This window comes from Liolophura sinensis, chromosome 3 (assembly GCF_032854445.1).
Source record: "Liolophura sinensis isolate JHLJ2023 chromosome 3, CUHK_Ljap_v2, whole genome shotgun sequence".
In the NCBI taxonomy this organism is placed as follows: Eukaryota; Metazoa; Mollusca; class Polyplacophora; order Chitonida; family Chitonidae; genus Liolophura; species Liolophura sinensis.
Window position 1 is genome coordinate 26,740,783 of NC_088297.1, and position 22,759 is coordinate 26,763,541.

The 22,759-nt window shown below is 48.0% G+C and overlaps 1 protein-coding gene across 1 annotated transcript in view; it reads left to right on the top strand.

Annotated features, from left to right (window-relative positions):
- LOC135463525 (X-ray repair cross-complementing protein 5-like) overlaps nt 1-22,759 on the top strand; it is a 47,931-nt gene that overhangs the window by 10,357 nt on the left and 14,815 nt on the right. The window contains exons 7-10 of the mRNA XM_064740783.1: nt 2,345-2,506; nt 7,967-8,081; nt 8,473-8,608; nt 21,672-21,781. Of these exons, the coding sequence (XP_064596853.1) occupies nt 2,345-2,506; nt 7,967-8,081; nt 8,473-8,608; nt 21,672-21,781 (523 nt within the window). The remainder of the gene's footprint in view (nt 1-2,344; nt 2,507-7,966; nt 8,082-8,472; nt 8,609-21,671; nt 21,782-22,759) is intronic.

Below are 22,759 nucleotides of genomic sequence, written 5' to 3' on the forward strand. Positions count from 1 at the left end.
TGACATCTGTATCACCCAGTGACATCTGAATATCCCCAGTAACATGTATTCCCCAGTGACATCTGTGTATATAGTGAAATCTGTATCTCTCAGTGACATCTGTGTTTCACAGTGATTTTTGTCTATGTATCTGTCAGTGAAATACCTATATCCCCCAGTGTCAGCTTTATCTCCCACTGACATCTGTGTGTCCCACTGACATCTGTATCTCCCACTGACATCTGTGTGTCCCAGTGACATCTGTATCTCCCACTGACATCTGTGTATACCAGTGTTTTATATCTGTGTATCTGTCAGTGATTTACACCTGTATCCCCCAATGACAGCTGTATCTGCTATTGACTGTGTGTCCCAGTTATTTATATCTGTGTACAGTAACAGTTGTCTGTGTATCTCCCAGTGCCATCTGCCTGTGTTTCTCCCATTGACATCTCTCTGTGTCTCCCAGTGACATCTGTCTGTGGATCTCCCAGTGACATCTGTCTGTGTGTCTGACAGTGACATCTATGTATCTGCCAGTGCCATCTGTCTGTGTGTCTCCCATTGACATCTCTCTGTGTATCTCCCATTGACATCTGTCTGTGTTTCTCCCAGTGACATCTGTCGGTGTGTCTCCAAGCGCCATCTGTCTGTGTATCTCCAAGTACCATCTGTCTGTGTTTCTCCCAGTGCCATCTGCCTGTTTCTCCTAGTGACATGTTTGTGTATGTGTGTCTCCCAGTGCCATCTGTCTGTGTTCACCTCAGTGCCATCTGTCTGTGTTTGTCTCAGTGCCATCTGTCTGTGTATCTTTTAGTGCCATCTCTCTGTGTTCCTCTCAGTGCAATCTGTCTGTGTTTCTCTCAGTGCCATCTGTATGTGTTTCTCTCAGTGCCATCTGTCTGTGTTTCTCTCAGTGCCATCTGCCTCTGTATCTCCCAGTGCCATCTGTCTGTGTTTCTCCCAATGTCATCTGTCTGTATTTCTCCCAATGCCATCTGACTGTGTTTCTCTCATTGCCATCTGCCTCTGTATCTCTCAGTGCCATCTGTCTGGGTGTCTATGTATCTCGCAGTGCCATCTGTCTGTGTGTCTCCTATTGACATCTCTCTGTGTATCTCCCATTGACATCTGTCTGTGTTTCTCCCAGTGACATCTGTCTGTGTATCTCCAAGCGCCATGTGTCTGTGTATCTCCCAGTACCATCTGTCTGTGTTTCTCCCAGTGCCATCTGCCTGTGTTTCTCCTAGTGACATATGTCTGTGTCTCCCAGTGCCATCTGTCTGCGTTTCTCTCAGTGCCATCTGCCTCTGTATCTCCCAGTGCCATCTGTCTGTGTTTCTCTCAGTGCCATCTGTCTGTGTTTCTCTCAGTGCCATCTGTCTGTGTATCTCCCAGGGCCATCTGTCTGTGTATCTCCCAGTGCCATCTGTTTCTCTCAGTGGCGTCTCTCTCTTTTAGTGACATACATCTCTCCCAGTGACATCCGTTTCTCCCAGTGCCATCTGCCTGTGTTTCTCCTAGTGACATATGTCTGTGTGTCTCCCAGTGCCATCTGCCTCTGTATCTCCCAGTGCCATCTGTTTGTGTTTCTCCCAATGTCATCTGTCTGTATTTCTCCCAATGCCATCTGACTGTGTTTCTCTCATTGCCATCTGCCTCTGTATCTCTCAGTGCCATCTGTCTGGGTGTCTATGTATCTCGCAGTGCCATCTGTCTGTGTGTCTCCTATTGACATCTCTCTGTGTATCTCCCATTGACATCTGTCTGTGTTTCTCCCAGTGACATCTGTCTGTGTATCTCCAAGCGCCATGTGTCTGTGTATCTCCCAGTACCATCTGTCTGTGTTTCTCCCAGTGCCATCTGCCTGTGTTTCTCCTAGTGACATATGTCTGTGTCTCCCACAGACAGTATCTGTCTGCGTTTCTCTCAGTGCCATCTGCCTCTGTATCTCCCAGTGCCATCTGTCTGTGTTTCTCTCAGTGCCATCTGTCTGTGTTTCTCTCAGTGCCATCTGTCTGTGTATCTCCCAGGGCCATCTGTCTGTGTATCTCCCAGTGCCATCTGTTTCTCTCAGTGGCATCTCTCTCTTTTAGTGACATACATCTCTCCCAGTGACATCCGTTTCTCCCAGTGCCATCTGCCTGTGTTTCTCCTAGTGACATATGTCTGTGTGTCTCCCAGTGCCATCTGCCTCTGTATCTCCCAGTGCCATCTGTTTGTGTTTCTCCCAGTGCCATCTGCATGTGTATCTTGCAGTGCCATCTGGCTTTGTTTCTCTCAGTGCCATCTGTCTGTGTATCTGTTATTGATATCTGTGTATCAAAATGATTTATGCTGATGTCTGTGTGTGTGTGTCTGTCAGTGGCCCAGACTTTGATGATGATGGTGATGATGGAGACGCTGGCGGAGCATCCGTCGCTGTGGTGAACGGTCAGCGTAAAGAGAAAACACCGCAGCAGAAGGTAGGAGAGAAGATGGTCAAGCATATACTGGAGGAAGTGAATGGAGAGTGTTACTCATTCAAGTAAGTTTGCAGATGGAACTACTTATTCAAGTACAAGTAAGTTTGCAGGAGGAACTACTTATTCAAGTACAAGTAAGTTTAGAGTAGGAACTACTTATTAAGATACATGTAAGTTTACAGAAGGGACTACTCATTCAAGTAAGGTCGGCCCCGATAACTCAGTCAGTAGAGCGTCAGGGGGCTGTAGATCCAGGGTCAGTCCTGGGTCGGGTCACACCCTAAGACGTTAAGAGAAGAAATTGTAACTTCCTCGCTTGACATTCAGCATTAACGGAATAGTGGCTAAAACCCTGAGGACAAAAACCCCGGTGGACAAAATTCCCATAGTATTAATTAACTGACAAAACATGTCTGATAGTCTGACGAACATGATGTTAAATATTTGTTGATGGGAATTCATATAGTTTGACTTTTTCATCTAAAAATTTGACATCAGAGCGTATCCCAGTCTGTCAGTTGGGCTTGACAGCTCCCCTCAAAAGCATTGTAGGCCTACACGTACGCTTCAAAACAGTTTCGCCAAAATGACTCTCTGATGTCTCTAATATTATTATTGAATGCTTTTTGTCGAGCAAACATAAGTTCATCAGCATGGCATATAGGTTATGACTTACTACAGTCCACAGTATCACCTAGGCTGCCGTACGGTACCTTAAGTCACCTAGAGGTTAGCCGAAAATTTCTGGCCATAAAGTTTAGCTGATTTGAGTTACGGAGGATATGACGGAAGAGTGATAAGCCGCCAGAGTGATGTGCAGTAATCCCCAGTGATGGCCTAGCTGCTGGCCCTCGTCACATGGGGCAAACTCCCCAGGCATGGACTCAGACCAGTGTGTATACACTCACTAGTCCATCTAGACTCTCATTGAAACATTGTTGGTTGTGCCTAACAAGCCAGTGACTTGTTCTCAAGTTTTTTAAACAGTCAGTCATTGAAAAAAAAATTTTTTTTCTTTGACCCATGAAATAACTTGTGGAAAATATTCTAAAATTTCCCCAGTTGTTTACTTCCACACAGTCTTTTGAGGGTGGCATGACCTATGAGATATTAACAACTCTCCCTCGCCCCTTTCTCTTGTTAAACTTCGTGACAGCTTAGGTTGCTAACCCTTGCCGTATGGGGTCAACTATAGTGCTTGGCAGTGAGGCTTAAAGATTTCCTGACCAGTCACACTTTTGTTTTTACTCATGAATTAAAGTGGATAAAGTGTACAAAACTGTTTATTCAAGAAATGTCCACGCTAAACAGACTGCCTGATTACTTCTTAGGTGGACAGGCTAAATTTGCAGCTTACACTTGCTGCCCTCGATTAAATGGGCGATTGCCTAATTGTTCAGGTTACATGGAGGTCACCCAACGATAGCATTGTCCGGGAAATGGTGTTGTCTGTTCACAGCCTCGAAAATAAATTTAACACATCGGCATACAAAGGTATTTCAGCGCCATAGGCCTGATTGGTAAATATCAGTCTTGAGACTCTCGCAAAGTGAAAGTTGAGTTTGCCACATCTCACACACGTGTTATTTCATTATAATCAAAATCCTCCTCCCATTTCAGAAGAATTCTATTTTCTCGCCTTATCAAAACAGGTACCGTCAGTTCAGCATAGAAAACGCATTTCTGCAAAGTTTCCGAAACCATATATACCTTGTGTTCTATCCTCTTTTGGCACTGTTCTGACAGCCGATAGCCATGCACTGGACTGAGAACTCAGTCACATGCGCGTAAATGTCTACAGGTAACTGACAGCTTACTGATTTCAACACTGACCAATTAGATGCATTTAATTTATATACAGCCACATGCCCACTGAAATGCATGTACCGGTTCAGTAATTTTCGCAAGACCACTTTGGACTTTGCTGCTAAACCATTTCGGTAAAGCCATGTAATCATGTATTTCAGTGGTTTACCCGCGTAACCCATTTACAGCGAGTAGAATTAAAACCAATTGCCAAACATCAGATGGTGGGATTGGGTCTCAGCTGTGATTGACTGGTGTCCTAAACTATGTTGAAACTTCAAAGATCATACCCAGAGCTGCGTGAATGGCCAGGATTAGCCATGATATCACTAGAACTCAGCTGTTTATATATGAATACTCAATAGGTTATAGTTTGGCACCTACTCCTCTACAATTTCCATATAATGAACGCTATTGTTAGGTCATCAAGGCCTACACTGGTAAGGTGTGATCATGAGTTCTGATTCAAGCAGACTGCGTGAAAATGGATTTCCCTACTCCTAACCCTAACAAGGACAAACCTGTAAAGCTGGACCTAATAGCGATAAGTCGGAGCAGTATTTGTATTTGTAAATTAGCTTTTAAAACGCATATGGGTATTTATTTACATTAGACACATATTCGCTGTTAAGTGATGTTTTGAAAGATCTGCACGCTTATCAGTGCAGGCCTATATGTTACTGGTGCACCGTCTAACCTCAATCTGCCTGTTTTGGCACGACATACTCTTGCAGACCATACCTGAAACATGCATTCTGGTAGAAGATATGTAGAGATGGTACTAGTGCTGACATTCTGTTGCTCATGACTCACTTTGGCATGACTCACTGGGCACACCATACGTGAGATGTACATTCTAGCAGTAGCTGTGTAGTGATTCTACTGGAGCTATCAGTAGCATGTTCATTGAAACGTGAGCGTGTTTATTGGTCTTGTCACAGGTACGTACAACCCTGCGAACACACACCTCAGACCCCCACTGACCCCCAGCAGTGTCCAATTACCAAGAATTAAAACCAGACACAAGGAATCATAGGATAGACTTATTACAATCATCAGCTAAACTCTACGTGATTTACAGTATGCTTTTTGAGTCGGTTATCTTTTGCAATTTTAGGTGTTCACTATAACAGATGTATTTTGATTACCAAATAATATTATAGTTCACAAGAAAAATATTATTTTTAAATACTCTTGAAAAGAATAATTTTTATAGGTGATTGTGTATTTTTTCCTTTTTTATATGCCCTACATGCATGGATGTGTAACCTTTTCTGGGACGAGGCAACAGGTTATCTATCACTAACATTAGGGGAAGCTAGGTGGTAGGCATTTAACGGACACAAAATCAGAGTGAGTGATGTGTACTTCTGTCATCTGGGTGACCAGCCAAGGCGGTGACATCTTGGGTTTTGCCTGCGGGGGTTTGTTCGCCGGGACTTCTGTCAGTCCCCTGGTTGACCAGCATCAGTATAAAGGCTCGTGCGGGGGTGGGGCAGCTTAATTGCCTTTGGTATGTCGTCTCAGTGAAGCAGCACTAGATAAAAGAGAAATCCATCCTGCAGCAAGGAGGCACATTGCACATACATGCACTCTAGGGCCTCCTTCATCGTCATATGACTGAAAAATTGTTAAGTAAGACATTATAGCCCAAGCACTCACTCACCCATTCAAGTAAGTTAACAGAAGTGACTGCTTTTTAAATTCAATTATACAAACGGAATATTGGTTGATAACATTGACGTGTATGACCTTGAAGAAGTGGCCTAGGTCATCTCAGGTCATGGTATGGCCTTGCAGAAGTTGCCTGGGTCATCTCAGGTCATGGTATGGCCTTTAAGAAGTTGCGTAGGTCATCTCAGGCCATGGTATGGCGTTGCAGGAGTGGCCTAGGTCATCTCAGGCCATGGTACGGCCTTACAGGAGTGGCCTGGGTCATCATCTCATGTCATATTAGGGCCTTGCAGAAGTGGCCTGGGTCATCTCAGGTCATGGTACGGCCTTTCAGAAGTGGCCTAGGTCATCTCAGGTCATGGTACGGCCTTACAGGAGTGGCCTGGGTCATCATTTCAGGACGAAACCTTGTAGGGCCCAAATACATGGTATGGCCTTTCAGAAGTTGCCCAGGTCATCTGAGGTCATGGTAGGGCCTTGCAGGAGTGGCTTGGGTCATCTCAGGCCATGGTATGGCCTGGGTCATAATCTGAGGTCATGGTATGGCCTTGCAGAAGTGGCCTAGGTCATCTCAGGTCATGGTACGCCTTGCAAAAGTGGCATAGGTCATCTCAGGTCTTGCAGAAGTTGCCTAGGTCATCTCAGGTCATGGTCGTGGCCTGGGTCATCTAAGGTCATGGTATGGCCTTGCAGGAGTGGCCTGGGTCATCTCAGCCCATGGTATGGACTGGGTCATAATCTCAGGTCGTGGTACGGCCTTGCAGGAGTGGCCTGGGTCATCTCAGGAAGCAGTGGTGAGTTTGTTGTGGACGTCATTAAGTGCTGTGGTCTTCTTTGGGCCCTACAAGGTTTCATCCTGGCTGATTAATTTACAGCTTTTGAGTAATGAGTTTGTCATGTACATCATTAAGGCCTTTGGTTGTCTTTCCGCCTTAAAACGTTTCCACCTGGTTGGTTAATGTACATCTTTTGAGCAGTGAGTTTGTCTTTTATGTCATTGAGGGCTTTGGTTGTCTTTGCGCCCTACAATGTTCCCACCTGGTTGGTTAATGTACAGCTTTTGAGTAGTGAGTCTGTCTTGTACGTCATTAAGGGCTTTGGTTGTCTTTGTGCCCTACAATGTTCCCACCTGGTTGGTTAATGTACGGCTTTTGAGTGGTGAGTTTGTCTTGTACGTCATTAAGGGCTTTGGTTGTCTTTGGGCCCTACAATGTTTCCACCTGGTTGGTTAATGTACAGCTTTTGAGTAGTGAGTTTGTCTTGTACATCATTAAGGGCTTTGGTTGTCTTTGGGCCCTACAATGTTTCCACCTGGTTGGTTAATGTACAGCTTTTGAGTAGTGAGTTTGTCTTGTACGTCATTATGGGCTTTGGTTGTCTTTGGGCCCTACAATGTTTCCACCTGGTTGGTTAATGTACAGCTTTTGAGTAGTGAGTTTGTCATGTACGTCATTAAGGGCTTTGGTTGTCTTTGGGCCCTACAATGTTTCCACTTGGTTGGTTAATGTTCAGCTTTTGAGTAGTGAGTTTGTCTTTTATGTCATTAAGGGCTTTGGTTGTCTTTGGGCCCTACAATGTTTCCACTTGGTTGGTTAATGTTCAGCTTTTGAGTAGTGAGTTTGTCATGTACGTCATTAAGGGCTTTGGTTGTCTTTGGGCCCTACAATGTTACCACTTGGTTAGTTAATGTTCAGCTTTTGAGTAGTGAGTTTGTCATGTACGTCATTAAGGGCTTTGGTTGTCTTTGTGCCCTACAATGTTTCTTTCTAGCTGGTTAATGTACAGCTTTTGAGTAGTGAGTTTGTCATGTATGTCATTAAGATCTTTGTTGTTTTCCTGCGCAATGTAATTTCCTCCACCCACAAGCCTTTCCACTTTTGTGTAAGGGCAGTGTTATTTAGCACAAAATTTAACACATGCAAATGTAAGTAAAGAAAAAAGTATGCATGTGAATGAAGAGATTGATGATAAAAAGTTTCCAAACCAACCATCTTACTGTGTCACTCAGTCTTTGAGTTCTGCCCTTTTTTTGCTTTTCCCAGTGAGGCTTTACCAGCCCTGAGTTACTTCCAGGCTCGTCAGGTTCGTCCCACCGCCTGGAAATGTAACCTGGAGATAGGTCCCAATCTGAAGATCCCCATCTGTGGCTACATCAAGGTCAGACTCACAAAGTCACCCTGTCTGGTACAATACCATACATGTACTTTCATGCCAGTTGGTGTTTGGTGGATGTTTGCTTTCTAATTTTGTGCCTTAAAACCTTTAGAAAACAAAATATATTGTCCCAAAAATGACTCTTTGCTGTGTACCTGGTTTGCATATGTAGACCAAAAGGAAGGGATGGCAAGCAACAAGTTACCTCTTCTAGCAAGATATGACTAATGGACACTGTTACATGGAAAACAGGTACGGTAACTGCCAAGGTTAAAAATGAAGAGAAAGTTAAGGTCTATTTTTATTGTGGAATAGCTATTGAAACACTGTTCATAATCAATTTAAAAAATTACTAGATTACTCGAAATTATAATTATCTCTAACCTTAATACAGGTAAAAGATTTCAAGTTAAAGCAAAGTTGGAAAAAGGTGTATGCCAAAGACCCGCAGGCTGACGTGGGATTGCTGAGGACGTCCCATATGAATGATGAAGAAGAAACAGAGGTGGAGAAAGAGGACATAGTAGAAGGTACAACTATCAAGTGCTAAAGTAGTATACACAATAGGGGTCCTGGACCACCCTTCTCAGAACCCTCCCCAGAACAAATAGAGGCTCCCAGCCCCCTTTCCCTGCTTCCTCCATAACGCCCTCCCCATGGCAAATAGAGGCTCCCAGCCCCCTTTATACACAATAGGTGTTCTGGCCCACCCTCCCCATGGCAAATAGAGGCTCCCAGCCCCCATTTAGTACTTTACACAATAGGTGTAGTAGTATACACAACAGGGTTCTGGACCACTCTCCCCAGAACAAATAGAGGCTCCCAGCCCCCCTTTCCCTGCTTGCTCCATAACGCCCTCCCAACGGCAAATAGAGGCTACCAGCCCCCTTTCTCTGCTTCCTCTATAACGCCCTCCCTATGGCAAATAGAGGCTCCCAGCCCCTTTCCCTGCTTCTAGGGGTCCTATTAGACATATCAATTGCACCAGGTATACTTCGATAAACACAACAACATGCCAAAGGGTCGCAATAATTGCAAGTGGCTTCTCATCGGTTCCACGGAGCTCTGTGGTAAGAGTTGTCTTGGGGAGTACTGCGGGATTCACTTAGCCCGTCTGCGGAAGAGTCCTGGCACCCAGCCATGTATTAGCTGTGGCCGGGGCGTTAAAAACCGATTTCGGCTTTGCGTGGCCTGCGGATATAATAATGTCCAGACGTGTGAAAGGCAGCGGAGGTGCAAGGCTTTCTTGGACGAGTTCAAACGACTGGTGGCTATCGAAATTTCCTATTAGAGAATCACTGTCATTAGGTATAACGATGATATTGTATAACGGCGCGTACAATGAAACATCATCAAAAAGCACGAGCACTACGGGAGGAGTTTGAGACGCTCATAGGTGTGCGGCCCAAGTACCCACGGTCCCGCATTGCCTTGGAAGAATTGCAGGGGATCCTTGACAGGCATAAAAACGGCTGAGGCTAAGTGGAAGGCTAAGTTGAAGCAACTGCAAGACAACAAGAACTCAACCTTCCTCAGTAACGAGGAGTTGAAGCAACTGCAAGACAACAAGAACTCAACCTTCCTCAGTAACGAGGAGTTGGATGAATTGCTAGGTGGAATACAGGGTGAAAAGAAACTAGAATTCACTAACACCGGCAGGGCCATAAGGAATCTCCTCCGGGTCTGGCAGATGGACGTACCTGAAGGTGTTTGGACCGACCCAATAGCCTTCTTAGAAGAAATACGAACCATTATTCGCCAGAAGCTAGAAGAAGAGATCCTGGCACTCAACGGGGTTAAGTCCCAACTAGGCCTCAGGGTTCAGTTGCGAAAGGACAACGCCGATGGCAGTGAAGAGTATACCAGCCCAGTACTCCACAGCAAACAGGAGGCCCTCTTAGAGGCCGGTGACATTGACGGGGCTCTAGATAGGGCCTTCCCCACCATCCAGGAGGTGCTAGAAAAATGGACACAGCGAGGGTCAGGGTGGATTGTCAATTGCGTGCAAACACTCTGGCTTGACATTGCAAGTTATCAGCCACTGAGAGGCGGGTCCTACATCCCCCCTACCTGCAGTTGTGAGTAACAAGAAAACAGTCATCAATGTGAAGAACAAAGACGACAACTGCCTCCGATTGGCACTCCGGCCTGCCTTATTTCCAGCCGTCAGACACCCTCAGAGACCAACAAAGTATCCCACCAATGATGGTCTTGACTTTGGTGGGATCGATGCCCCCACACCCATCTCTCAGATCCCTAAAGTGGAGGAAAAGAACGACCTCACCATCAACGTGTTCGGGTGGGACAAGGGTGTGATCGTGCATCGTCTCAGCAAGCAGCCCGGTGACACTCCCCGAATCAGTCTGCTGCTGATTGGGAAGGCAGACAAATTCCATTATACGTGGATTAAAGATCTCGATCGTCTCCTGTTCCAAGAAAGTAAGGCACAAAATCGCAAACACTTCTGCGAGCGTTGTCTACACGGTTACACAAGGGAGGATCTGCTCGAGGCGCAAAAGCCGGAATGCCGTGGGATTGGTCAGACGGCGGTGAGGTTGGAAATGCCACAGGAGGGGGAAAACAAGTTCACCTTTCAGAATCACCACAAACAGCTACCGGCTCCGTTCATCATATATGCCGACTTTGAGGCTCTGACCAAAAAAGTTGAAGGCCCACCGCTCAACCCTACAGAGAGCAACACTCAAAAGACTCAGCACCACGAGACATGTAGTTACTGCTATGTTGTGGTGTGTTGTGACGGTCACACAAAACGCCCCATGGAATACAGAGGCCCTAACACAACAGAACACTTCCTCAGAGCTCTCCGGCAGGAGGAGCGGGAAATCAAATATGTTTTAGCTAACCTTAAAGCCATGAGGATGACTCCCCAGGACTGGCAGGCCCACAACAACGCCATAACCTGTCACATTTGTGAGAAGCCTCTAGGTGCGGCACATAACGAATGCAACCTAAAGTTGCGGCTGAGTCCTAAGACAACCATACCAGTAGTCTTCCACAACCTACGGGGCTACGACGGGCACCTCCTGATGCAAGCCATAAGTAAGGTGGAGAGCCGCATCTCCTGCACCCCCAGCAACACGGAAAAGTACATCTCCTTCTTACTTGGGCAGCTCCGCTTCATCGACAGTGTTCAATTCTTACTGACTTCCCTTGACGATCTGGTAGAGGCCAACAAACCTGAGGCTTTCCACATCACAGCTCGATATGAGCCTGCCGAAGAAAAACGTAAGTTACTCACGCGCAAGGGTGTCTACCCCTATGAGTGTATGGACTCCTGGGAGCGCTTAGACGAGTCCAGTCTCCCACCTAAAGAGGCTTTCTACAGTAAGCTCAAAGTCTCAGACATTAGCGATGAGGACTTCATCCATGCTCAACAGGTATGGAAGGTATTTGACTGCACCAATCTGGGAGACTACACAGACCTTTACTGTCGCAGACATGCTCCTGTTGGCTGATGTGTTTGAAGCCTTCCGGAAGACTTGTTTACAGCAGTATGGATTGGACCCAGCTCACTACGAGCCCAGGTCTCTCGTGGGATGCACTGTTCAAGATGACCAGGGTAGAGCTGGAGCTGTTGACTGACTATGACCAACATCTCTTCATTGAGGAGGGGTTGCGAGGAGGTATCTCCATGGTAAGTAAGCGATATGCCAAAGCCAATAATCCGCAGGTAGAGGGATACAACCCTGAAAGTTCAAACAGCTACATCCAATACCTAGATGCCAATAATCTATATGGCTGAGTATCCAGCCGACCTACATAACACACATAACGGCTACCCATTAGCCTCGGAGCATCTGGTGGTTCAAAAGGAGTGGATGTCAGACTATTAGCACGGTCTTCTCGGTAAGAAACGCCTACCGAGGTCGAAAAGCTGGTCCAAAATCTCCGCAACAAGGAACGGTATGTCCTGCACTACCGGAACCTACAGCTGTATCTATCTCTGGGAATGCGCCTGACAAAGGTTCACCGGGCCCTGAGATTCACCCAGAGGCCTTGGATGGAACCCTATATCAGGATGAACACCGAGCTCCGAAAAATGGCCGCCAGTAAATTCAAGGACCTGTACAAGCTAATGAACAAATCGGTCTTCGGAAAAACTATGGAGAACCTTCGAAAGCATGTGGACGTCAAGCTGGTACTCTGTGGAGAAGACGACAAGCTCCGACGCTTGATAGCCAGCCCGAGCTTCGCACGGGCAAACATATTTGATGATGACCTCGCAGCGATTCAGATGCACAAGACCCGTCTAGACCTGAACCGACCTATCTATGTTGGCATGAGCATTCTAGATCTCTCAAAGCACCTGATGTACGACTTCTACTACAACCACATGAAGGCCCAGTACAGAGAGCGTTGCCAGCTCCTCTACACTGACACGGATAGTCTGCTACTCGCGATTCAGACTGATGATGCTTATAGGGATATGGCTGAGAATGCAAACCTGTACGACACCTCAGATTACCCACAAGACCACCCACTGCACAGCGTAGCAAATGTGAAGGTCTTGGGGAAAATGAAGGACGAGTGCACTGGGCGACCGATCGCTGAATACATTGGTCTGCGTCCCAAGATGTACTCCATTCTGGAGGCAGGTGGAGCTAACATTAAGAAGGCCAAGGGCGTGAAAAAGGGAGTTGTGGGAAAGCACATCCGCCATAAGCAGTATAAAGAGGCCCTCTTTGAGAAGAAGATCTTCCGTCACGGTATGGACGTGCTGCGATCAGAGCGTCACCATATCTACGGACAACACCTGAATAAGGTCTCGCTGTCCCCCTTCGATAGTAAGCGCTGGATTGCTGAAGATGGTGTCCACACCTTGGCTTATGGTCATAGAGATGCAGTCCCCGCAGGATGGGCTGGAATGGACATCCTCATTGAGGAACTACTAGCGTCGTAGAACCCCATGCGGAGGAAGCTGAGTATCGGGAGGTACTATAAGCAACTCTTCACAAACGAAGCCCTGTCGCGGGCCATCCGATGTATCGTCTAGATAGTAAGGCACGGGCTCATTAGGCTTTGTGACAGAGCGCCCAAGCCGATATATCTCTAGAGACCACTCAGGATCAGTCGCGCGACGGCGGCCGCCCTCCAGTTCTCCAGACTGATAGAGATAACGAACACCAACACCCTCGATGATCTTCCGCTCATTAAGTCCAACGGGTGACCTGGAACTGTCGAGGAAGGCTTATGGGGCACCTCTTGTGCCTTGATGGCGTCTTTCGACTTTTTACCGATCAGTCTCGTCTCGTTATTCAGAGCAACCACAACAGAGGGCAGCCGAGCCACCCATTCAGTAGACCGGTGTTCGGGAGGGAGGCGCATCTCCTGGGCGTACTGATGTCCAAAGAGCCGCTCAGCCAGAGTACGGCTGAAACGCTCCACTATGCCTTGATCTCTGGTGGATATCCACGCGACCTCGGCGGACTGTGACATCATGTTTGGCCATCATTTGGCTTACTGCACCCATGAACTCGCACCCAGGGGTCAACTTGGAGAAGCTTCGGCCATCGAAGGGGTCCCCGCTTGTAAATGCGAGAGAGAGCATCAGCGACTTCTTTGGAATCTTTAGTTGCCAGAGGTTCCGCCTCCTTGTAGCGAGAAGCGACATCAACAACTTATACAGCTTCCGGCCTCGCCGATCATGTGGTAGAAATAGAAGATCGGCTTGGTGGAGGTCATTCGCGTGGAAACATCGAACATAGGCCTCGGTATTTTTCTGGAAAGGGGCAAGTATATCTGCCAGATAGCCTGCTTTTCCAACCAGGCCTGGACCACATCTTCGGAGACTTTAGCCGCAGTGGCAAAGTTTCTGGATGGCCGCGCGACCCTTCCAGTACCCACGAGGGCTGTAGTAGATATTTACCAGGCGAGCAGACACCTTACTAGCCATGTCATCAAGGTATTCTAGCAGCCCTCTAACAGATTTGCGACAAAAAAGATGTTAATCATCCTGGCGTTCGCGGTGATGATCAACTACGTCACTACTAAGGTCGTGCCTGCCATACGGCGAGGAGCTCGATGGTGAGTCTGGCACAGTCAGTTCGGATTAGTTGGTGAGTTTTGTGATTCCGTAACTCACACGGAGTGGGTGTCACTCGGGGTGTTAAGTACAGCTTCTGGAGGGTTCCTTTCAGGTAACATCTGGCCGAGACGAGCGTACCCAGTAGCCAGGAGAGAGACAACAGCGGCGTGGTAGGCCGCGTTGACTAGCACTTTTTCCGTCACTAGTTGGAGTAGACATGTCACTCTATATAGAAAGGGTCGCGACGTGTGTTTAAATGGAGTTTCTGTTTTTGCGAAGGAACAGGCGTAATATCTTGTTGTGCCGTATCACGGCTGCGCCACACGCGTAGCAACACTAACACTGCAAGGCTGCCAACGCCTAATAACGCCAGGGCGCCCCCCCAGTGGGTGATTTGGTGTGCCTGTTCCTTCGTAGAATCAGGTTCCTTCGCAAAATCAGGTTCCTTCGTAGAATCTGGTTCTTTCGGCTGTTTCTTAGTAGAATCAGCTGCGTCAAGCAAAAGCAGCCTTAGCTTCGCGAAGATCATCCTTGAGCTTTTCAGCATTGGCCTTTCTCGCTGCAGCACCCGCTCGACCCGCAGCGACTTTTTGGGGATTCTTCCCAGGGCTGTCATTCGTAGAATCCGCAGTCACCCTCTCCTCTTCCTTCGGGCCTTCCAGATTCGTTGTTCTCATGTTCCTCTGGATCATACAACTCATTTCTAGGACAGCAGTGGTGTTCAAATGAGCAGTGCTCAGCAGTGGTCAACGCCATGGTTAACGGAGCTAAGTACTTACCATAGCAGTAGTACAGCCAGCAGCTAGCACTGTTAATTGCCTGTTCAGCAAATGGGTCGGTGGCGAGCTGTGCCATGAGCATTGGTTGATTCTCGGGTGGGATAGGTAGGAGCCAGCCGGCCGCCCTTACATATGATCTCAAGAACATACCTCCAAGACCGTTAACCATCCGCACACCGAGCTTAGCCTTGTACCGGGAGTACAGCTTTTCAACGCCTTCATCGATCTTAGCGGCCATTACGTCTTTTCCCACCCACCGCAAGTGCCGCCAGCCTATCCCTATGCTGCAGTGGCTGGGGTAGGGCTGTTGGCTTCGGCCGGGCTGTTGGCTTGGGGCCGGGCTGTTGGCTTCGGCCGGGCTCCTCCTCTGCTCCCAGAATCTTGTTCCTGCGGTGGCTGTTCCTGACAGCGGGGCTCCTATCTGCGCTCAACAGCTCGTCTATAAACTCGTCAGTATCCATGCTTCATTGGAAAATGTTGTCTACGTCTAATATAAAACCTGATATGTGCTGGCTGATCAGTCTTTAGCAGGAGCTTAGAATGCCAATTGTCCTTGAGCAACTGTCGAACCTCTGCCTTTTCGCTCTTGGTCGCGATGACGTCATTCTCCTCCAGGCAGGTTTCGAACGAGTGCCGATCTTTGTAGTTGAAGAGAGCCACCCACTTTGTCTGCTCGCGAAAGTCTGTGAGGACGGCGTTGTATTTCTGAGTGAGTACCCAGAAGCTTTGGTTGCATGACGGCCCGAGAAAGCCATGAATGAGAGCATGTCTTTTTTCTTCGTCATCACCTGCGACTTGCTACAATGATCGATGATGTATAAGGTGGGTTCCCCCTTGAACAAATTGTAGAAAGCTCTCAGAAAGTCCTGGAGCCGCTCGCCGGGGTCAAAACAATAGACCTCTGGGTCAGACAGTATCCATCGTAGCCGGTACGCCTTGTTATGCTTAAGGACTGGGGCACAGGATCACAATGTGATGAAAGAAACTGTGGAAAGGACCCTCAAGCAGGTCCAGCATGAAAACTGTTTTACCGCATCCAGTCTGCCCACAAATAATTGCGCAGTGGGCGTATTTGGGGTAATCAATACAGCGCTCTGTCAAATCCACCATCCTGGATGTGAAGCTTTGCGTCCATGATCACATACAGATACACGTTCAACACTCCGGGCTCTTCTCTCTCTTTTGTAACCTGTGTCGTAATCCCCTCGCTGGCGTTCATCACGCGCCTCCCACTGCCATGCAGCTCGTCATCGTCGCTTGTCCTCAGGTCAAGCCAGAAGGCGTGCTTGTACGTCAAGAACTCTTCCAGGGACACGTTTGCCAGGCCGAAGTCTTTTACGACCCTGGCCACCTCGGGGTCCCGCTTCTTAAGGGGTGAGCTGGCGAAGAACTTCTTGACCTCGTCCCATTGCTGGTACGCCCACATGCCCTGGCTGTACAGCTGATTGGGAACACCTTCTATTGTGACTTCTACTTTGGTGATCTTCGGGTTGTAGAAGGATTCCGACCTCCTCCTCCACGGGGTTCCTTTAGCCTCGAACAGCATGAGCATGCCCTTCATTGCTCTTGCGGGAGTGTTCAGGTTTATGTTCCAGAGAGTATCAGACTTGTCCTTCACAAGCTTTCGGAGGCGGAGGACACGATCATACAGTATGGAGACGACCCCGGCAAACTGGTTGCGGATCTGTCTAGCGAGCTCCTCTTCGGTGACCTTATCGTACTCCAGGCTGATGTTGTCGATGGTGTAAGTCGCGTCGGCATCGTCTGTTGCCTGGATGACCTGGCCGTAATCGTTGAACGTCAGTTTGTACTCCAGTCAGTCGGCCAAGGCACTCTGGTAGAATGGCATGTGGCTATCTAGAAGCTCAAAGTCTAGTGGGATGTGGAACCGGTTGCCAAGGGCGTGAGCGATGGCATTTTCTCCAGCATCGTCGTCACTTGCGTCCTCCGCTCCGACTCAAAGTTTAAGCATGTTTTCGCTGCCGATGCCTTGGTAGGCCGCATTCTGCCGTTCGTTTTTGGTCAGCCATAAGTCGCCGTAGCAATGAAACACATCAGAGTCGTCGATGGACATTACCTCATTCCCGCTGATTTTGATCGTGGTTTTCTTGACTACTGCGCGTCCAAGATTCCCGACCACTGTGGCATTCGGGTCGGATGAATTGATAGCGATCGAGAAGGCCAAGCGCACGGTACCGGGCACAATGACGTCATTTGTGCCGAGGTTGTGGAAGCAGACCAAGAGTAGTTGATTCTGGTCGATCGTACTCGGGCTATTGGTGATGACCACGGACTGCCGTACACCTTGTACCCCAAGAGGCTTACGGAGTGTTCTGAAGGGGTTTAGCCTGCGCCCGTAATCATCAATTGTGTATTGAAGGCACACCTTGAAATTTTAACACGAGGATTATGACTATGACTTTGATAACCCGGCATTCAACGACGCCAGAGAGGACAACAAAGACGACAAACAAACACCTCTCTGTAACCCCTCTGGGGTTAGCGATAAAGTTGGCGCTGACTGGCGGGTCCAGCGGGGGCATCCAGCCAATGCCACCTTCATCCGACGGGCGTGGTCTTAAAGAATGGGTGAAAAAGCATCTCCAGTCCCTGGCGCGCGCCCTTGGCAAGCTGGGTGGGAAGGCTGCCGCTGCGATTCCGGGTATTATTGGCAGTATCGTGTCCTGGCTACTGAACCTTCTCGGGAAAGCGGCTGGGTGGCTGGCCGATAATGTCTGGGCTGTAGTCGTCGCAGTAGGTGGCCTAATGCTCGTGGCTGTTCGCAAGTATTTAACGCATAGTCCACAACAGCAGTAAGCCGATACCAACCCCAGCGACAACAATAGCTATCTGCTCCGCATCGTGATTCTTTTGGTCTGGAAATAGGGGTTTTTTTTCCTGCGCAGCAACATGCACCCTCATTGCCACCTAGCTTTTGGCCCTCTGTGGCCACGACGATTATGTTGTTGTAGTTCGCCACATGGCCGATCTGCAGAAGCATGTCGCTGGGGGCCATATATAGGCCTATGCCATACACAAAGTCTACAGCACTCTTGGCATACTGTAGCACGTCCTACTAGCGTTTGATAGCAGACGGAAGGTCGATCGGAGAGGAAATAGCGTCTTCAACGTTCGCAATAAACTGGTTTTGCGTGTCGAAGGCTGTGCCCGTGCCTAGAATACGCAACCTTGTTTGCGCTTGTGTACCTAAAATAGCCCACACGTATGTTTGGATGGAATCTTTCAGGCGCTCTACGCCCGGCAGCATGAATCCTTTGGATTTGTCCACAATGAACGCCGCCCAAGCCTCCTCGGCGTCCTGCTCGATGTAGTCAACGTGGAGCGCTGTAGACTTTCTAGGGAACGACATCCTGCTCAGATCGAAGGCCCCATCGCCAATGGGGCGGTAGCCCATTCTCGTGACATAATAATATGCCACTCCGAGGCCGTGATTCACTCCACTGCTCCTCCAGTCTGTGTGCGTAACTACGTGGAACTCCCTACAAATCCTCTCATAGGCCCTCTTGTCGTAGGGGTTGTCGAATGTCGCCCTCGCTCTGTCTTGCGGCAGGGGAGCCTTTATCTCTTCCAAGATCCGCCTAACTTGGTAATAAACATGGAACGTGTAGAGGGCCCTTATTCGTTGGTCGGGGGCGAGAAGATGGTCTTTTGCAGATACGCCACAGCCCGTGGTTGCGCTCCAGACCACGAAGTTCACTTGGTTCTGCCAGAAATGCATAGGATTGGTGTTCCAGGCCTGAACAATGGAATTGCTGCTTATCTTTGGCAGCCGGTACTTGGCCAACACATCTGTCAACTCGACCGGAAAGGCCTTCTTTCCATCGATGTAGATGTCAAATCACGTGAGCTGCTCTGCGTGGGTTTGGATACCATGAAATGCCCCGGCCTTGTAAGTAGCCTCTCTGTTGAATCTGTAAGCCTCACTGTTCATTGTGGCTATTCCGTAAGATGTCCATCATATTGACTGACATTCTAAATGGGGCACAGCACATGCTGCCTCATGCCCTTAACAACCTCGACGGCTGCCTTAAAACCGCCCTTCGCAAGATAACATTCTACCCGGCCTGGGTGAATATCCCCGCCGGAGTGGGCTTCTTGCTTAATAGCAAACGTGTTGGAGTGCCGACGGGCTACTACAATGTCTGTACGCTGGACAAGGATATATTCCGCCCGCATGGGGTTTCTCTGGAAATGAATGAAGCTACAGGCTGCCTAGTCCTTACCCTCCCTAGAAATGCCTACATATTGCTCCAAGAGCTTGCCCCAATCTTATGATCATTGGGGAGACTGTGGAAGGTGATAAGCTACCTAACTTGGTGCCACACAAAGAAGTCTTCGTGCATTTAGATGAACAGAACACCTCAGAAAACGTGAGAATAACCTCAGATTTCGGTGGCGGTTCCACACTACTTCAGGCCATCACTGTGACTGGTGAAGGGATTAACTGCGGGAAGACGGTTTCATTTCCCAACCCACAGCCCAAGCCTTGCGCACCGACTATATAACGCAGTTGACCGTAGCGCTTTTAGATAAAGACGGGAAGTATATGAATATAGGGTACCTCAATGCTACCTTAGAAATACAATGAGTATGGTGGACGCATTCGGTCCCAGGTCTGCGTGCCTGTCTTTAAGCGACTTGGCAGATGTGTCAGGAAGGTAAAATCTACACCTTCCAGTTTCAAAGTGGCAAGTACAACCGCAAAAAGATTTGGGGGGGGGGGGGGGGGGGGGGGGCAAGCAGAACCTACGACGTTTGCTTCCCTTGTACATGTCTCATCCACTGCAGAGCAAGAGCGCAGGTCGCCGTCTGAGGTGAATGAAGAACAAAAACTCTCATTAATTCGCTTTGAAGACCGCTTTGTTCTTACCAGAGCTCGCGACCCCGATTGGTTGATAGATGTGAAGGTGACCCTGACGTTGGTCCAGACCACCGGAACCGAGGTGAAAAAAGTTTTCAACTCCGGAATCTCTTTCGTGTCGTACGTACCAACCAGCGTCTGTCTTGTGGCTTTGGAAGGAGGAGGTTACTTCACACTAACTGCGCCGCCGGGTGTAGAGAGCGTGCGTCTTAACGCGCAAACCGAGTTTGAGGCCACACTACAAATAAACCCTGGATCTATACTTATCTTAGACATTATACTTGGGACGGCCTCTCATCGCCCTTCCTCCACGATTACCGGGTTGAAACTGAAGTGGCCTGCAAAGCACATTGGAAGGGAGCTCAGAATTATGATCAAATTACAGGCCCAGGGCAAACCAGTCATCAAGAGCTCTCTCGAGGATATACGAGTCAGCACAGCAGACATTCCCAATCTCGAGGAAATCTATTTAGAGTCTGGTATAAGATTTCACCGCTTTTGTGTTAGTAGTTACGAGGACAATTTAGAGTTGACCGACGTTATTGATTCATAGGACGGACAATATGGGACTATGTCTTGAGAGCCCCGGGGGTAAAAAAAAAATCTGCCCAGTGTGGGGCTCGAACCCATGGTCCAAAAAAGCAAAAGGCCTGGTTTATAGCTCAACCTGTTACCAATTAATCACCACCCTAACGGCGGGCTCCAGAGTTTTTGCGCTAGTGACCCGCCGTTGGGGAGGGGGGGGGGGGGTTAATTGGTGCTGACACATTCCACCACCAATGGACCATCTACAACACCCCTTGGTAAGGTCTCTCTGCCTCCGAAACTGTTGAAAGTTGCGGAGATTCCTCAGAAGTGCGTAGAGCCCGACGTTATATGCGGGTAATGTATTCATACTACATATACAGGAGACCAAATCCGGATTTGAGCTAGCAAACATCTCCTTATATACGCAGTATATGAATACACCCCTTACATACAGCGCCATTCACACCTCTGTCAGCCGACTGAGCTATATCCCAGACCCACGAAACATGGGCTAAATTGGAAGGACTTTTCCGCATAAACAGAATATCTCCAATCCTCCCAAAAAAATAATGGATCTTATCAAACAAGACACGCTGAAAAAGACTGCCACATTTATTTTTCATGAAAACCCGTAGTTTAAGCCCTATCCTGGGGGGAAAATCAGCTGAATCACCCTATTGTGCAACACATCCGGTTTACATATAGGCTATACGACTTATCTGTTAAATGCCAACTAGGTCGCCTCGTATCAATGTGTGTATGTAGGCTAGACTTGTAAACTTGTCCAGGCCGGCTGAGGGCGGGGGCTAATATGTTTATATCTTATTCACGAAATGGGGGCTGGGAGCCTCTATTTGTTCTGGGGAGGGTGGTCCAGAACCCTGTTGTGTATACTACTACACCTATTTTGTAAACTACTAAATGGGGGCTGGGAGCCTCTATTTGCCATGGGGAGGGTTTTATGGAGGAAGCGGGGAAAGGGGGCTGGGAGCCTCTATTTGCCATGGGGAGGGTGGGCCAGAACCCCTATTGTGTATAAAGGGGGCTGGGAGCCTCTATTTGCCATGGGGAGGGCGTTATGGAGGAAGCAGGGAAAGGGGGCTGGGAGCCTCTATTTGTCCTGGGGAGGGTTCTGAGAAGGGTGGTCCAGAACCCCTATTGTGTATACTACTTGCTAAACATCTCCTTGTTTACCACATACATGTACATATTCACTGTCTCATCAGTAGTGTCCATAAAAAAGTTAACTATGGATGCAGTATTTGCTGTGAAATAATTATTGCATGGACCTGTAATTTCAGTTTTCACTTTAATCAGAATTTAAATGTTTTCCCAAATTCCATGTTCCATCTCCACAGGCTATCGCTATGGCAACACCCTGGTTCCAATGTCTTCTGATGACAAGGAGAGCATGAAGTACAAATCCTCAAAGTGCTTCAAAGTGTTGGGGTTTACGAAGTCAGACAATGTAAGCAATGACCTGTACTTACCTGTCCATGTATATGTGTGTTACCTGTCCCCAACTGTACATGTACGTATGAGTTACCTGTACCTACATGTACATGTTCGTGTGTGTTACCTGTACCTACCTGTCCATGTATGTGTGTGTTACCTGTCCCCACCTGTACATGTACGTATGAGTTACCTGTACCTACTTGTACATGTACGTGTGTGTTACCTGTACCTACTTGTACATGTACGTATGAGTTACCTGTCCCCACCTGTACATGTACGTGTGTGTTACCTGTACCTACATGTACATGTACGTGTGTGTTACCTGTACCTACCTGTCCGTGTATGTATGTGTTACCTGTCCCCAGCTGTACATGTACGTATGAGTTACCTGTACCTACTTGTACATGTACGTGTGTGTTACCTGTCCCCACATGTACATATACGTCTATGTTACCTGTCCCCGCCTGTACATGTATGTGTGTGTTACCTGTACCCACATGTACATGTACGTGTGTGTTACCTGTACCTACCTGTCCATGTATGTGTGTGTTACCTGTCCCCACCTGTCCATGTACGTGTGTGTTACCTGTACCTACATGTACATGTACGTGTGTGTTACCTGTACCCACCTGTCCTTGTATGTGTGTGTTACCTGTCCCCACCTGTCCATGTACGTGTGTGTTACCTGTACATGTACGTGTGTGTTACTGACCTGTACTTTCATGTACATGTGTTTTACTGACCCATACCCACATGTACGTGAGTATCACTGACCTGTACCTACGTGTGCATGTGTGTTACTTACCTGTACCTACATGTATGTGTGTGTCACTGACCTGTACCTACATGTACATGTGTGTTACTGACCTGTACCTAATGTACGTGTGTTACTGATCTGTACATACACGTATGTGTGTGTTACTGACCTACACGTACACATACGTGTGTGTTACTGACCTGCACGTACACATACATGTGTGTGTTACTGATC